This window comes from Macrobrachium rosenbergii, chromosome 7 (assembly GCF_040412425.1).
Source record: "Macrobrachium rosenbergii isolate ZJJX-2024 chromosome 7, ASM4041242v1, whole genome shotgun sequence".
Classification (NCBI taxonomy): Eukaryota; Metazoa; Arthropoda; class Malacostraca; order Decapoda; family Palaemonidae; genus Macrobrachium; species Macrobrachium rosenbergii.
Window position 1 is genome coordinate 27,421,637 of NC_089747.1, and position 15,585 is coordinate 27,437,221.

Genomic DNA, 15,585 nt, shown 5'->3' on the forward strand with positions numbered 1-15,585 from the left:
CCTACCTTTGTTGTTTTCTTAGTCAGTACACGAGCATGCGCAGCAAGAGTACTCCGTATGTGAAAAGCTACGGTTTGTATGCCTAGGAAAAATACAAATTACCTTTAAGATTTTATAATTTTTCAATCTTGAATGTGCCTTAGTCACAGCCTTAAGATTTTTTTAGGAGTAATTTTGTCAATGTTATTAAAACTGAATCTCTCAGGTCTCACAGTTATTGAGCATTTTTTCATTGCTTCTGCAAGTAGCTTTCTGATAATACCTTCAGAATATTTGTGTGTAAATGTAAAATGTCAGCTGGTAATTTAAAAACTTTGTAGTACAATTAAAAATCTGGTTTTGTGTTATAATGATTTTATTTTCCTCTAGACTCCTTCAGGTCTCCTTGTATTGGTTCTAGTGAGTGTCACACAAGCCGGGATGTTAGCAACTTGTCAACTTTACCAAATGAGGTGAGAATATTAGGGAAGCCTTCTTTACTCTTCAACTCTTAAAGTTTAGATTTTAGTTTAACTTGAATTGGCTTTAGCCTTTGTATACCAAAAATATTGGTTTGTAGTAGTCATTTTGTACAAATCAGTACATATCTTCATTGTCATAATTTGTAGAATTTTATCCATGTGGATGTAGTAAATTAATAAAGTGCTGACTTGTTTCTCAGTTTTGTAAATTTGGAATTTCATAAAATATGGGCAGAAACATGATTATGCAAATATTCATTGTTCATCACAAACCCATTAGCCTGCTTTTATATAACCTGTTCCTGCAGTGTACACAAATGGATTTTGTATTGAGAAATTTAATTTTGTTTTGAAAAATTTACTCTTTAGAAGAATACTTTTAAGAATAATCTGTTGAAAAGCAGCAACATTTGGAAAAGAAGAGTTGGAATATGAGGTAACAAGAAGTAAACCTTGGGTAAAGTGTGGGATATAATAATGAATATACAAAAGCAAGAGATAACTGCAGAAATATTTTCTGGAGGGTATGAAGAATGCTAATTAGGATGTGCCAAGTACAACTGTGTTCTGTTTAATCTCCACATTTCATTCTGAAAAAGTGGATATTGTCCAAAGTGGATGTTGAGACAAGACATTACCAGAGACACTTGAGTCATATCTTAGGCAGCTTGACCGTGGGCAAGATAGCTTTTGTTACTAAGTAGCATGCAGTACAGTAGTTTCAGTATTATGCATATAGTGTTTTATTTTAAACACTACTATTAATTTAAAACACAGTACATCATCACTTGGTATTGTGCAGCAAAGTGATTCTTTGTATTTTTACTTTTTATTTTATAAAACTTAAAACACTTGCTGTTCTTAGTTTCTGATGCATGGTAAAACACATATTGTTGCTTGCACACGGACGGGACTGGTTATAGTGCAAAGGTTAAGGTTTGCTCTGGAGAACGTAAACGAGACACCACGACAGTGGTATGCTGGTGTGAGTGAGTTCAATGACTGGATTTGTGGCACTTAGGAGTGCGGACTTGTTCCAGTGAGTCGAGTAAATGTGCTTTCGATACCCAATATTCAAGTAGCTAAGCCTTGGTACCACTGAGGTAAAAGATGTGTAAACGCTGTGCATATATTTAATGCAGTATAAACATGAATGGGTTTGCGAGAATCCTGTTGTTATTTATTAGCAGACCAGACTTCCAGTATTTAATGGCATATACATGTAATTTAGGTTTGTCTTGTGTAAGCAAGTTGTAAAGCTATCGTTTATAAGTACAATAATTACACATATAAATGATTTACGCTGGTAATGTTAAAGGCTTATCTCAAATGGGTGTATCATCAGTGAATGATTTCGCTTGTTAAAAGAGTGGATTCTTATTAAAGAATTGCCCCAGATGGTAAAATTTTTACAATATTATCATGAATTACTTAAAGTTACATAAGAAAATGGCTTGCTTGTGACACAAAAGAAGTTAAAGTGACGTTGTAAAATGGTATGGTGATTGTGTGTGTGTGTGTGTGTGTGTGTGTGTGTGTGTGTGTGTGTGTGAGGCTGATGTGTCAAGGCCTTGGGATGGCTGATGGCTGAGGGCAGCTGGCAGGTATGCGAGATGTCGGTAGGCAAGTCTTGTGTAGTAGTCACAGTCAAAACAAAAACGTTGTACGAACAAACTTTTCTCTGTTTGCGAGATACAATGAACTGCGATTCCATTCTGCTTGAAAGGACGCACGAACGTATGCTCATGATATTAACACTCAAAAGCAAATGATGAATTCACAGTGACTAGGATTTTTCGAAATTGTAACATTAATTCTTTTCAAGTGAAGGCAGGCAGTGATGAAGACGGGTGTTGGTGGGGTGGAGTCTGGGCACAACTCTGCCGCCAACTAAACGTTGCCTTGTTAACGGAGTAGGTTACCAGATATGACTTCCCTAAGTAAGCAGTTTTCAAAAATTCTGCTACAGAGAGAAACTTTGCACTTGTTTCTCGAGTTATCACTGTTCACTGATTCACTTCCTGCTCTACCTGACAGCTCTTCGTTGGGTGAGCCGATAGAGCTGCGGACTGTCTCTCGATGGGCCGGAGTTCAGTTCCCCTGGCCGACTAATGAAGAGTTAGAGGAATTTATTTCTGGTGATAGAAATTCATTTCTCGCTATAATGTGGTTCGGATTCCACAATAAGCTGTAGGTCCCATTGCTAAGTAACCAATTGGTTCTTAGCCATGTAAAACAAGTCTAATCCTTCGGGTCAGCTGTAGGAGAGCTGTTAATCAGCTCAGTGGTCTGGTAAAACTAAGGTATACTTTTTTTTGCTCTACCTGATTGGAATGAATGGGATTCCTATCATCAAGAAATTGCACTGCTCTCACGAAAGCATGCAAGATTTAAATTTTGAATGTTTTTTTATGAGTTCCTAGCCACAGATTTACAAACAATACTGTAGTAAAAATGAATACTTATGCTGTATAACCTCTATCCAACTGTATGCCCATAAAATGTAAAGAATTTTACGTTAATTGGTTCGTCTCAATTCACAAGTCCACCTAGCAGCGATTCATTAATCTAATTACTGGAGTCTTGCAAAATACTGTATACTGGTTTCAAGGTTGCCATTTCTTATGAGTGTTGGTTGCCACTGTAGTTCTTACCTTGTGGACATTTCTGACTGGGGGCCAACATGACATAATACAAAGTTGAATTTATCTAAATGCGATTTCAGTTAGGGGAAGGACTCAGGGGAGAAATTCCGGGTCTAAATTAATTACATGTAATTACATTACTTAGAAGAATTAATTAGAGAGAGCTGTGGATGCTAGGCTCTTGGCATTTTCAAGTTAAATTACACAGTAGACAAATTTAAGAGTGCCACTCACTACAGAATAATGAGACAAAAATAAAATCAGATTGAAGGCTTGATGGAGGGACGTGGGCGCAGTGGAGGCAGATGGTTTCCAGCAGCACACACAACCTTTCTGCAAGCCTAGAGAAAGTTACACAATCAGTTGTTAAGCCAAGTACAATCTGAGTCTTACTGCTGAAGGCTTAAGGAGAATGACATCACTTATGATCAGGCATCATAATATTTAACACTGATTCAAGGGTCTTATCACAATGAAAGGGGAGAAGGGAAATGGAATGAGAATGGGAACAAAGAATTGGCCAAAAAACCTTCTAACCAAACAGTACCTTAATTCCTGAGTAGATGGAGTCTCTATCAAGTGGCACTTCTTATGAGACACTCAGATTGGCTCTTGGATAGCTATTCTCTTGGCTGGACAAGAGGTTGAGTTGCTCTCGGGGTACACACTGGTAGCGTGCTTCTGGTGTCGTGACCAGTCTGCTTCTCTTGGTTGTTGACCCATGCTTACACGATCTTGGTTCTGCCGGTATTCATAGCCCTAAGCAATTCAGGTGTCCTGGCTGTGGAGGGCGATTCCCGTTTAATCCTTGCTTCGGCTGTTTTATGTGTCCTCAAGAACTAAGGCATTATACAGAAGAAAGATCTTTTGGCCAGAAGGTTATAAGGACAGATTTATTAAAGTGACGTTAAGGAAAGGCTTAGGATGTGTACAAAGGAAGGGTGCTCGGACCCTATTCTTCACTTTAGGGTGAAAACAAGGGGTGGCAGAGAGCCTGTCTCCCTCAGCTCTGTATGTGAGGTAAAACATGGCAAACTTTTAGAAGTATGAATAAATACTGTACTTATAGCAATATATATATATATATATATATATATATATATATATATATATATATATATATATATATATATATATATATATATATATATATATATATATATATAATGCCCTATTATACAAGGTCAGATGGGTCATAACCTCCTTCCACATCTATTTTAAGAACACTGTCATATCAACTTATATCTCAAAGATTCCCCAGTAGCAATGGCCAGCCTGTGCAATGGATCAGCACATTGAATTAAATGCCGTGTTTTAAAAACTAGACTTTATTTGGAAATTTAACGAAAACGTAACTGCAAAAACTAAGTGTCATAAATTATGGTTTCTCACAAAATCAAAGGAAACTATGACTCAAAATTAGAGCGGTACTGTTCAAATCAATCGAATCAAAATTCCCGACCAAAAATCACCAGTGACAGATATTCTTGTCACTAAATAGTATATCAATGAAATGGACATGATCATTCTAAAAATAAATGTCAAAGTCAGGTAAAATACACCAATCTCAAACATTCAGCATCTTCACAGGACCCAACCAGAATTCCTGTTAAGAGAAACACAGTTCTTGTTAAATCCTGGTTCATGGTGCATAAAAAGGTGAAACACAGAATACAAAAAAATCCATAATAATAAAATACTCAAAGAAAAGAGAGGTGCACTGCAGTGTAAAACATGGACTCTGAATAATGTCTGGAAAAGAAATAAGTGTTAGTAAGCTGTCTTGCTTTCTATAGGCATTGGGAAGCCAACCCCTCACAGTAGTGTCTTGTTCACACAACTCCAAAAGGAGCAATAACTATCAGGCCATAAATCAAAGTCACCCCAAGATAAAGTATACCTTAGTTTTACCAGACCACTGAGCTGATTAACAGCTCTCTAGGATGGCCTGAAGGATTAGACTTATTTTATGTGGTAAAAGAAACAATTGGTTACTAAGCAACAGGACCTACAGCTTATTGTGGAATCATTATAGCGAGAAATGAATTTCTATCACCAGAAATAAATTCCTCTAACTCTTCATCAGCCGGCCAGGCAATCGAACTCCGGCTCAGCGAGTGCCAGTCCACAGCTCTACTGACTCATCCAATGAAGAGCTGAACATTCTATAGTTCTTCTCTAATAAAGCACATGAGAACACATCAATGCACACATTTCCTTGTTAGCCCCTCCCTCAGAGTGTGACAGGGTCGTCACATTAAATGTTCGATACGAGGGTACAGACCTATGATGACAAGGTGGCCTGACCACATGTGAACTAGTCTTCTGAGCACACAGGTATCACAAAGTTTTCAGCACTTGATCACGATACTCCCATGCTCCTGGTCATGGCTGGAAGCAATGCATCAGTTGAGTTGAACATCCTCTGAATGCTGAACTCAGCTTTCCAAAACTGCAAGTGAAACTCTCACTGTCTCTATGTGCAAGAAATGTTAACGCCAACATAAAAACCATTTGCTATGGACAGGGTTCTCGCACATGGAAAGCTACATTTTCATAGGCCAACAATTAGCAGCTTAACCACTTTGTGCACCTGTATAAATGCTGACATAAAAATACCTGCCCTGTATATACTTACTATATATATATATACAGTAAACCCCCGTATTGGCAGGGGATGCGTACTGCAACCCCCCCCCCATAGCTAAAATCCACGAAAACTTAAAACTCCTCTAAAAACACTTAGAACTCTCCAAAAATGCTTATACCTGAGTATATTAATAGTTTTATCACAAAAAGTGCATTTAATCATGAAAATATGAAAATACAGTAATTAATGAATATTTCTCAGTGAAAATACCGCAAATGGGCGAATTTTCCACGAATAAAGGGATTTTGACAAAGGAAAAATCTATTTCTGAGGGAAGCCCCGTGTCACCCGTGAAATTCCATTCTTACACGAATTTCTAGGTATAAATATTGCTAAATATACCAGAGAAAAAGCTTACAGGAATGCTGGAGTTACTACCCCAGATCGAGCACCTTCGATGAAGATGTCGGTATAACCAAGGGTTAGTGAAGGAATCACAACCACAGAGCCACACTCGATAGACATCCCCATGTCAATATCCCGAGAAGAGTGAGGGCCATACCAGCGCCACACTCCCAGCCCACCACGCGGCGACTCAGCGCCATCTGAACTCATTCAGACTAGCACCATCCCCAGGCTTGGCATGAGCCAGTAGGGGGCGAACCTGTACCTCAAAATATTCTAGGGGTCACTGGGTGACACGGGGCCTCCTCAGAAATAGATTTTTCCTTTGTCAAAATCCTTTTCTGAGCTCGACCCCGTGTCACCCGGTGAAAATAGTGTCAGAGAATCATGCCAAGACTGCAAAGCTACAACAGAATACAAAAGGTAATTGGAAAGAAACACATGCTATGGAAAAATAGATTTAATAAAAATATCTCAACAATGAAAATTGGGCTTAAATACTGATGGCATAGTACACCTCACATCAAAAGAGTACAATGAAATAGGAAACTTAACCTAGGAACAAGGTAGAAACACAAACATATAGTACAATAGGGGAAAATAAAAGGCCCCTACAATTCAATAGAATAACCAGCAATTACAAACTTAAACCTAAAAGCAATGAGATACAATTGAAAGACAAAAATATATAAGGTACATGAAGCAAAATAAAAACCGCTTCAGTACCTCTGACTAAATCTAAATCCACAACATATCAAATTCCAAAACACAAGACAAGCAATAATCAGATATACCAATATCGAGTATGAGGAGCAAGGCAGCGAGGCATGAACGATCCAGAAAGGCAGGCAGTGAAATAAATGAGGCAGGTGGGCGGGGGGGAAAGGAAAGGGATAAGGATAATTAAGGTGGGGAGATGACACTTCCCACAGCCACTCTAGAAAATTTTAGAGCTTCGAGTGATTTTAAATAGTGGCGTTTAAACACTAGAGGTGATTTCCATCCTGTATACTTGGTAAGTTCGGCAAAATCCATATTATAGAAATAATTAGTGGAGGTAGCTACTGCTCGGATATCATGAACCTTTGGAACTGAATCCGGGTTAGCTTGTTTAATAAAATACAGAATTTGTCGTCTTATAGCATTCAAAGAGAGAGTACCGCCTTTCTCCCTGATGAAAAGAGGACCTGACTTAAACTGTGGAGTTCTTTGTAGGTAAGACTTTAAGGTATATACTGGACATAATGACTGGTCCTGAGGAAGAGGCACCACCTTCCAGGGGACCACCTGTCCTGAGGGTCTTCATTCTTAGCTAAGAACGTTATGATCAGGAAAGGAGGACTTCTCCGGACGGAAGAAATTAACATGATCATCACCTCTAGTGAGGGCCGATAGCTTTGAAATTCTGGCACCTGAAGCTAAGCTAATCAGAAACAAGGTTTTCCTTAACAGATCCAAGTATGAGCATAGAGAATTATCAATGTCAGTGGCTAATTTCAAAACATCGTTGAGGAACCAGGTAACAGAAGGAGGGCGAGTTACTGGTCTCAAACGGGCACATGCTCTGGGGATGGAGAAGTATGAATCTGTAAGGTCAATATTAAACCGTACAAAAATACCTTCTTTAAGGCTGATTTAGCTGTAGTAATAGTGGCCGGGGCAAGGCCTTTTTCAAACAGTGACCTAAAGAAAGTAACTGCTAAGTTGGTTGTCATAGTTTGAGCTCCAGATGCCTTTAAAAAGGACGCCAATTTTTTGACTGCCGAATCGTATTGTCTGAGAGTAGAATCTCTCTTGTCTGATTCCAAAAACAGAGTGTTGACGGGGTCAATGTTTGCTCCCTTCTTTGCAGCAAACTTTATAAAGTCCATAAAACCAGAGCATTCTGAATTCTTAAGGAAGCTGACACAGTCTTTGTTTGTACTACTTGGGTCAGTCTGGGTTTGGGTATCTGATGACACTGCAACTTGAGTTCCTGTAATAGAGGGAACCAGTTGCTCTTCAGCCAATAGGGAGCTACTAAAGCTAATTGGCTGTTGAATGACCTGAGTTTGTGTAGGACTTTTAACAACATGTTTATCGGAGGAAACAGATATATCCTTTCCCAACAATTCCAGTCTATGGACATCGCATCTGTGGCGAAAGCCTGGGGGTCCAGGTTGGGAGCCACGTAACAGGGAAGCTTGTTATTGCTCTCCGTGGCGAACAGATCCACTTGGAGGCCCGGAACCCGGCGGCGAATCCACTTGAAGGAGTCCCTGTCCAGAGACCACTCCGTCTCCAACGGAGTAGTCCTGGACAGGGAGTCCGCCACCACGTTCCACACCCCCGCCAGGTGGGTGGCTGACAGATGCCAGCCGTGCTTGTTCGCCAAGGAGAAGATAGCTACCATCACCTGGTTTACGCGACCTGATTTGGAGCCCCCTGTTGATGCAATGAACCACCACGGCGCTGTCCAGCACAAGCCTGATGTGAATCCGGCTGGGCGAAGTTTCTTGAGTGTTAGAAACACTGCCAATGCTTCCAAGGTGTTTATATGAAACTGTTGGAACATTGTAGATCACGTTCCTTGAACTTTTGTTTTGGTGAGTACCCTCCCCAACCGCAATGAAGCGTCCGTGTGGATTACTGCGCCGGAGAAATTGAAGTGGAACCGGACCCGACAGGCCACTGGCTGTGGACCATGGCCGGAGTCTTGTTTTCAAGATTCAGCGGGATTGAAGAGACCCTGTCTCTGAGCCTGACATTGGCTCGTCTCTGCCATACTCTGTTTATATCTTTTAGTTTCGCTTTCAAAAGCAGGTCTGTCACTGAGGCGAATTGAAGGGAGCCGAGAATTCTCTCTGAGACCGGCGGATGCTGCTGTCCCTCAAAAATTTCCTGGTAGCGGCGGCAATCTCCTTCCGCTTGGGTGGCGGGAGGGACAACCTGTCGAAGTCAGGTCCCATTGGAGGCCTAGCCACTGAAACCGGGATTCGGAGTCAGGCGGGACTTCTTCCTGTTCAGCTGAAAGCCTAACGACTCAGAAACTTGATCACTATGGCCGTAGCCTTCCGGCACTCCAGAACTGTCGGAGCCCAGATTATCAAACGTCCAGGTAAGCCGCCAGAGATTCCCGGGACCGTAGTTGCTGAAATCCACTGTTTCCGCCAGTTTCGTAAAAAAATTCTGGGGGCTACATTGAGTCTGAAAGGCATGACTCTGAAGGAGTAGGCTTGTTTCCCGAGTTTGAAACCCAGGAAGGGAGAGAGTTCCACGCAACCGGGACGTGATATTAAGCGTCTGAAAGATTGATAGAGGTGGTGGTGACGGCTCCACGCGGAAGTAGGGTCCGTGCCTGAGCTACCGTAAGCATGCGAAACTTGTCGCATCTTATGTAGCGATTTAGGGCGTGATAGATCTAGAATCACTCTTTGTCGGCCGGAATCTTTCTTTGGGACCGTGAACAACCTGCCTTGAAATTTGAGGTGCCTTACTTTCTTTATTGCTCTCTTGTTGAGAAGCTCTGTTACAAAGTCCTGTAGGGTTTTGGAGGGGGTTGGTAAAACCTGGTCAAGGAGGATCCTTGATCCAGCTCCAGCTCAGACCTTTGGACACAATGCTGTGTGCCCAAGGGCTGAAGGTCCACTGGTCTTTGAACCAGTAGAGCGACCACCTACCTGATTGGTCTCAGTGGGAGGAAGAGGGCTTGCTTCCTCTCCCACGGCCTGATCTTCCCCGAGAGGCGGATCCAGCTCTACCTCTGTATGGGGCGCGACCCTGCCTCCCCTTGCACTTCTATTAAGGCCGTGAAAGACCCCACGGCCCTCATAGGAGGTTATGCGCGGAGAAGAGACATACGATGGTGCAGCAGAGGTTGGGCTGGTTGAACCAGCACGTATTGGTGGGGTTGAGCCTTGGAGGTGGAGGGTTGGCCTACTGCCGAGACTGGGACAGCTTGAACCACTGTCTGGGGATGAGGCCTCCTTCTCCTGAAGCGTTTCCCCGACTTAGCATGGGAACCACCAGTTTCGGGAGTTTTCCGTTTGAAGGCGGAAATACCCCACCTCGCTTGTAGGCTCTGATTAGCCCTAGTAGCTTCGCCCAGGACCTTCGAGACTTCATCCTCTGGGAAGAGGTTAGTCCCCAGATGGAGCTCTTCATGAGCTTATTAGGCTCATGACGAATGGTGGCATCCGCGAAAATGAATTTGCGGCACTCCAACTTAGCCACCATGAAGTCATACAGGTCTGACTGAAAACCTGCCAACAGGGGATTTAGCCAGAACCTGGAAGAGCTGTTAGTCTGCGCATGAGACAGCCACCGCCTCTGACAGGCACAAGAATTCAAAGACCGGCTCAGTCTCGTCCTTGCCTCGAACTCCGTCTTCAGGAGAGCTTCTGGGAGTTTGGGAAGCTGCTCACTGAATTGTGAGGGACGCACAGAAGGCATCTAATTTACCCACCGTGAAAGTAGATGGGGCGTCCCTCCAGAACTCCCCCTCACCCCGGGAACACCAGGGATGTGGAGTCCGTCTCCTGAGCTGAGGCAAAGGTTTGCCTTGAAGCAGGCCTGAGCAGTCGCCAAAGCAACTTTATTCAGGCAGGGAGTGGGTAACTTGTCTCCCAAGGAGAACATGGTATAGTTCCCTTGAGCGGAGTGAGCTTTGTATTATCTGCTTGCCACTCCGTGAGAGTGCGAAGCAGAGCCGATTGTGCCTTGTCCCTAGGGAAGATCACCGTCTCCTTTGGGACCTTATCTGAAACGTGCCCAGGCTTCCTCCGTCCAACCTAACGAAGCCTGGATAGGGGCAAGAGGTCAGGAGGGAAGAACTCCAACTCCTCCAGACGTCTCGTGCCCAAACCCTCGATTGTCAGGGTATCCTCATGGCGAATGGCACGTAGAGCAAAATGCCATGGGTTTCCAACGTCAAAAGGAGGGAGGAAGCAGTATCAGGGATCTGATAACTGGGTCCGGCACCGCGGCCGAAACATATCAGCAATCAGATTCTCCTGACTTTGCAATCTGTCCAAGCTTCGAAAGCTTGGAATCGACCTCCGACGAAATCTAGCTAGGAGCATCCCAGCAAACGCCTCAGGTCAAAGGGAGGCTGGCGAGAGGGCTGGGTCTAGCCGCCTCTTACTTGCTCCCTTTGCCGAGGTTCCAGCTTTACTCCGGAGGCCAGAGGTGCGGAAACCTTTGCCTTCGACGGGGAAAGGATGCCTTCCGGGAAAGACGAGGACTTAAAGCCCTTCGCCTTCCACGAAGTCTTCAACTTGGGGACAGTAGATGGAGCACTGTCCCTCAAGATGGAAGACTTGGAAAAGCCCTGAAAGGAAGAGGTTGATGAAGAAGGGGAATCAAAAGGGTGCCCGCCCCACTGCCTCACTTACCTCACCACCTACCTGGTCCTGCTCGGTATTCATAGGCTATAAATCCAGGTCCAGAGCGGCGGCGTCTTCTGAAACCTCCGCGTGAGGTCTCATCTCAGTGGCTGGGAGGTCACGACCGGATCTGCTCAATGATGGGGCGGCCACTTCAGTTGGTGCGGCCGCGGCGATCCGGGCTCCGGGTAGAGAAGGTCTCTCCACTTCTCGTCGGGCGTATGGCTTCCCGACGGAACGTTTCTCCCAAACCCAGCCACCCAAGCGCAGAGGACTCAAGAGCCTCTTTTTTAGAGGACTCGTCAGCCTGAAAAGGGGGTGAGTCAAGGGGAGGCTAAGAAATACCTAAATAAAATAAATTACAAAATATCGCGAAACATTGCAATATGGAAGGCAGAATTAACATGCGGGTGGAAAGCAAATAGCTTACCGACTCGTCCTGGGTGCACCCGCAAAGAGCAAAGCACACCTCGCAGCCCTCCGGGTGCCACACAATCAGATCATCCAGTCGGACCGCACAACCAGCGTGGGTCCGACACACCACATGGCCATGGGTTGCTGAAGAGTGGCGGAACACCGGGCTCCTCTGTGAACAGTCTGTAAGTGAAAACAGTAAATGAGCTTACCTTCCTAAAAAACTTAAGCTAAGCAGGCAAGGGTATTTCAGTAAACCACCGGAGTACTCCGGCGGAATGAAAAACCTCGTCAGAGACGGGCCTACTAAAAAGTAACTTAATTTAAGGTAAGCAGGGTGCAAACCCCGACTGCCGGAGCAAACCGGCGGAACGAGGGGCCGAATCGGCAGGACCTTCACCGCGAGGATGCTGGGAACAGAGCAGCGGAACCAGGGGTGAAATCACCAGACTCTATGACCATCATGAAATAATAATAATAATAAATAAATTTCCACTCAACGGCTGGGTGAACCGCCAGGAAATTCAAAATAATTAACATCTATCGGCGGGGCAAGCCGCCGGGGCATAAATAAACACACACTAGTCCACAGGCGGGATGAGCTGCCGGGGAAACATAACATACATAAGATGGCAACGTAATTGGTTAACAAGACAATATAAATCTACATTCCCCGGAGTCCGGAACCACCCACACCGGAGATCTCAGGACCTTATCTTAGAGAACCAAAGAAGGGTGAGGCTGCCAAACACCATGATCCACCGGGGCAGATGTAAGCGCCAGTCAACCCAACTAAAGCATCTCGAACGCCGGCCGCGAACATAAAACAAGGTCGAGAAGAAACCTGAGGCGTTCGAGAACCTGCTCGATCCTAGGAGAGCGGGTGAAGCGAAACATTGAGCCCAGGAAGGTCACCTGGAACCAGCTCTGGGAGGGAGCGAATTCCTCAACCAGAAAGATTCACAACTTGGGGTGAGAGTCGGACACCGACATCACCCGCAGAGAAGATGACGAGAAGCTGGACCCAAAACAGGGTAGGGGAGGGGTGGACAGGGAAGGTAGTAGTAGGCCAGAGCAGAGCGAACAGGAGACTGGGGAGAAACTCACCGCTCAACTGCATGATACCTAAAATCATGGCCTACACCTAAGGGAAAGGGGAAAAAACGACCAAGACCTCTGTACTCTCACCTATAAACATAGGCGTAGCCTATGAACAAAATAAAGGGGAAAGAGAAGGAAAGCGGGGCGAAAAAGGAACAACAGGAGAGAATTTCCGAGTCGAAGACCAACCAGAGCCGAACGTAAGGGAGGAATAACAGCTCGTGGAGGAGAAATGCCCACAGAAAAACTTCAACCCCTTCGTAAGAAGAGGGAGGAGAATGGGGACTCACTCCACACCCAAACAACGGACAGAGGAAGGCACGACAACAGAAATCCCTCAACCTGCTGACCCCATCCTCTCGCTTAACCTAACTCAAGGGAAGGAGAATAGGAGGTCAAGGGGGCAATAAAACCTAACGTACACTAGGCTGGGACAAAATTAACCAAATAAATCACCAAATGTGTGTGAAATAAACAATATAAATTAAAATAAAAATATACTGTGTTGGCGCATAGCCTAACCGAAGGAAGTGACAGGATGAGCCTGATGTCCCCACGGAATAGGACAATGCAGAGAAAGCATGATGTCGAGCATCAGCCAATAAAAATTATGAATATAAATATAATTATTAAGCTAAAATGTCCAAGAGGAAACATCCTGGGGAGAAAACTAAGCGGGAACCCTAAGGAACGGATCAAAAACATTATCGTTAAAAAAGAAACCGAACAATCCCACTTAGAAAACCACCAGGATGAGACCTATGGGGAAGCATAAGGCATGAGCCGACCGGGAAAAACCCAAACAGAACAAGCCGAGTGGGTAAACCTCGCGGACAACATGGCTGGCTGGGGGACGCCGTAGCATCATAACAAAGCCACGAATAATAATAATTACGGGCTAAGACAGCCAACAAATCATAAGACAACCCCAAAATAAGATGGTACTTAACTTGGACATGGTAAAGCTGCTCGACAACATGACAAAGATGCAAAATAAGCCGAAAAACACAGGCTAACAAAACACCGTAGCGTAAAAATCAAGTGCTAGAAATGGAATGAGTTCAGATGGCGCTGGAGTCGCCGGCGTGGCGGGCTGGGGAGGCGTGGGCGCTGGTATGCCCCCTCACTCTTCTCGGGATATTGACATGGGGATGTCTATCGAGTGTGGCTCTGTGGTTGTGATTCCTTCACTCACCCTTAGTTATACCGACATCTTCATCGAAGGTGCTCGATCTGGGGTAATAACTCCAGCATTCCTGTAAGATTTTTTTCTCTGGTATATTTAGCAATATTTATACCTAGAAATTCGTGTAAGAATGGAATTTCACCGGGTGACACCGGGCCGAGCTCAGAAATGTGTATATATGTTCCACAGAGAAATCCGTGAATAGATGAATCCGCAAATCTTGAGACCGTGAATACGGGGGGGCGTTTAATGTATATCTTTTATCTTTTTATCAGCCACTCCTCCTTTCTGTCTGTCTATCTATCTATCCACCTCTCACATTCTCTAAGTATCCTTTGGCATAGAAAGAGAGAGAGAGAGAGAGAGAGAGACTTTGCCCAGGTGCTAACCCCTTTCGCAGTCAATATGTCAAAATGATTGACAGGTTTTCATCCCTCCCCCTAAGTCGGAGACTGGAAAAGATTAGGGAAAACAATTATTGAGCTAAAATCTTAAATAAGTTAGTATATTTTCTTCAATGAATTGACATTTTGCTGTTTACATTATTATTATTTGAAAATTAGTACAGTAAATCATTTATTTATCATACAAAACAAATAAACATACATGTTACAGATGCATAACATTTTTCTCTCATCTCAGTGAGAGAGAGAGAGAGAGAGAGAGAGAGAGAGAGAGAGAGAGAGAGAGAGAGAGAGAGAGAGAGAGAGAGAGAGAGAAGAGAGAGAGAGAAAAGTACAGCTCATACATTACTGACAGTACATACCAAGAGCACCAAGCTACAAGCTGAGTGATTGGCTACTTTCAACCCCTTCAGCCAATGAAAATACAGTAATTAGTGAATATTGCTCTTCGAAAAAATTGCAAATTATTGAATTTTCCCTCGATATATTTAGAGATACTTTTCACAGAAAAAAATTATGAATGACTGATTCTGCGAATGCTGTACTGTGATCTAGCGGGGGTCCACTGTGTGTGTGTGTATATATGTACATATATATATATATATATATATATATATATATATATATATATATATATATATATATATATATATATATATATATATATATATATATATATACATACATACATGCATGCATGCATACATACATACATACATACATATATATATATATATATATATATATATATATATATATATATATATATATATATATATATATATATATATATATATATATATATATATATATACATACATACATACATACATACATATATACACATATACAGGCAGTCCCCAGTTTACGACGGGGGTTCCGTTTTTACGCCGCGTCGTAAACCGAAAAATCATAAAAAATCATCAAAAATCCTAAGAAAACCTTACTTTTAATACTTTGTATGTATTGAAAATGATGCAGACTGCATTTTTATTGAGTTTTACATAAAAAAAAAC

The 15,585-nt window shown here is 43.1% G+C and overlaps 1 protein-coding gene across 1 annotated transcript in view; it reads left to right on the forward strand.

Annotated features, from left to right (window-relative positions):
- LOC136840252 (mitogen-activated protein kinase kinase kinase 7-like) overlaps positions 1-15,585 on the forward strand; it is a 388,562-nt gene that overhangs the window by 129,636 nt on the left and 243,341 nt on the right. Inside the window, 1 exon segment of the mRNA XM_067106882.1 lies at positions 370-452. Coding sequence (XP_066962983.1) covers positions 370-452 — 83 coding nt within the window.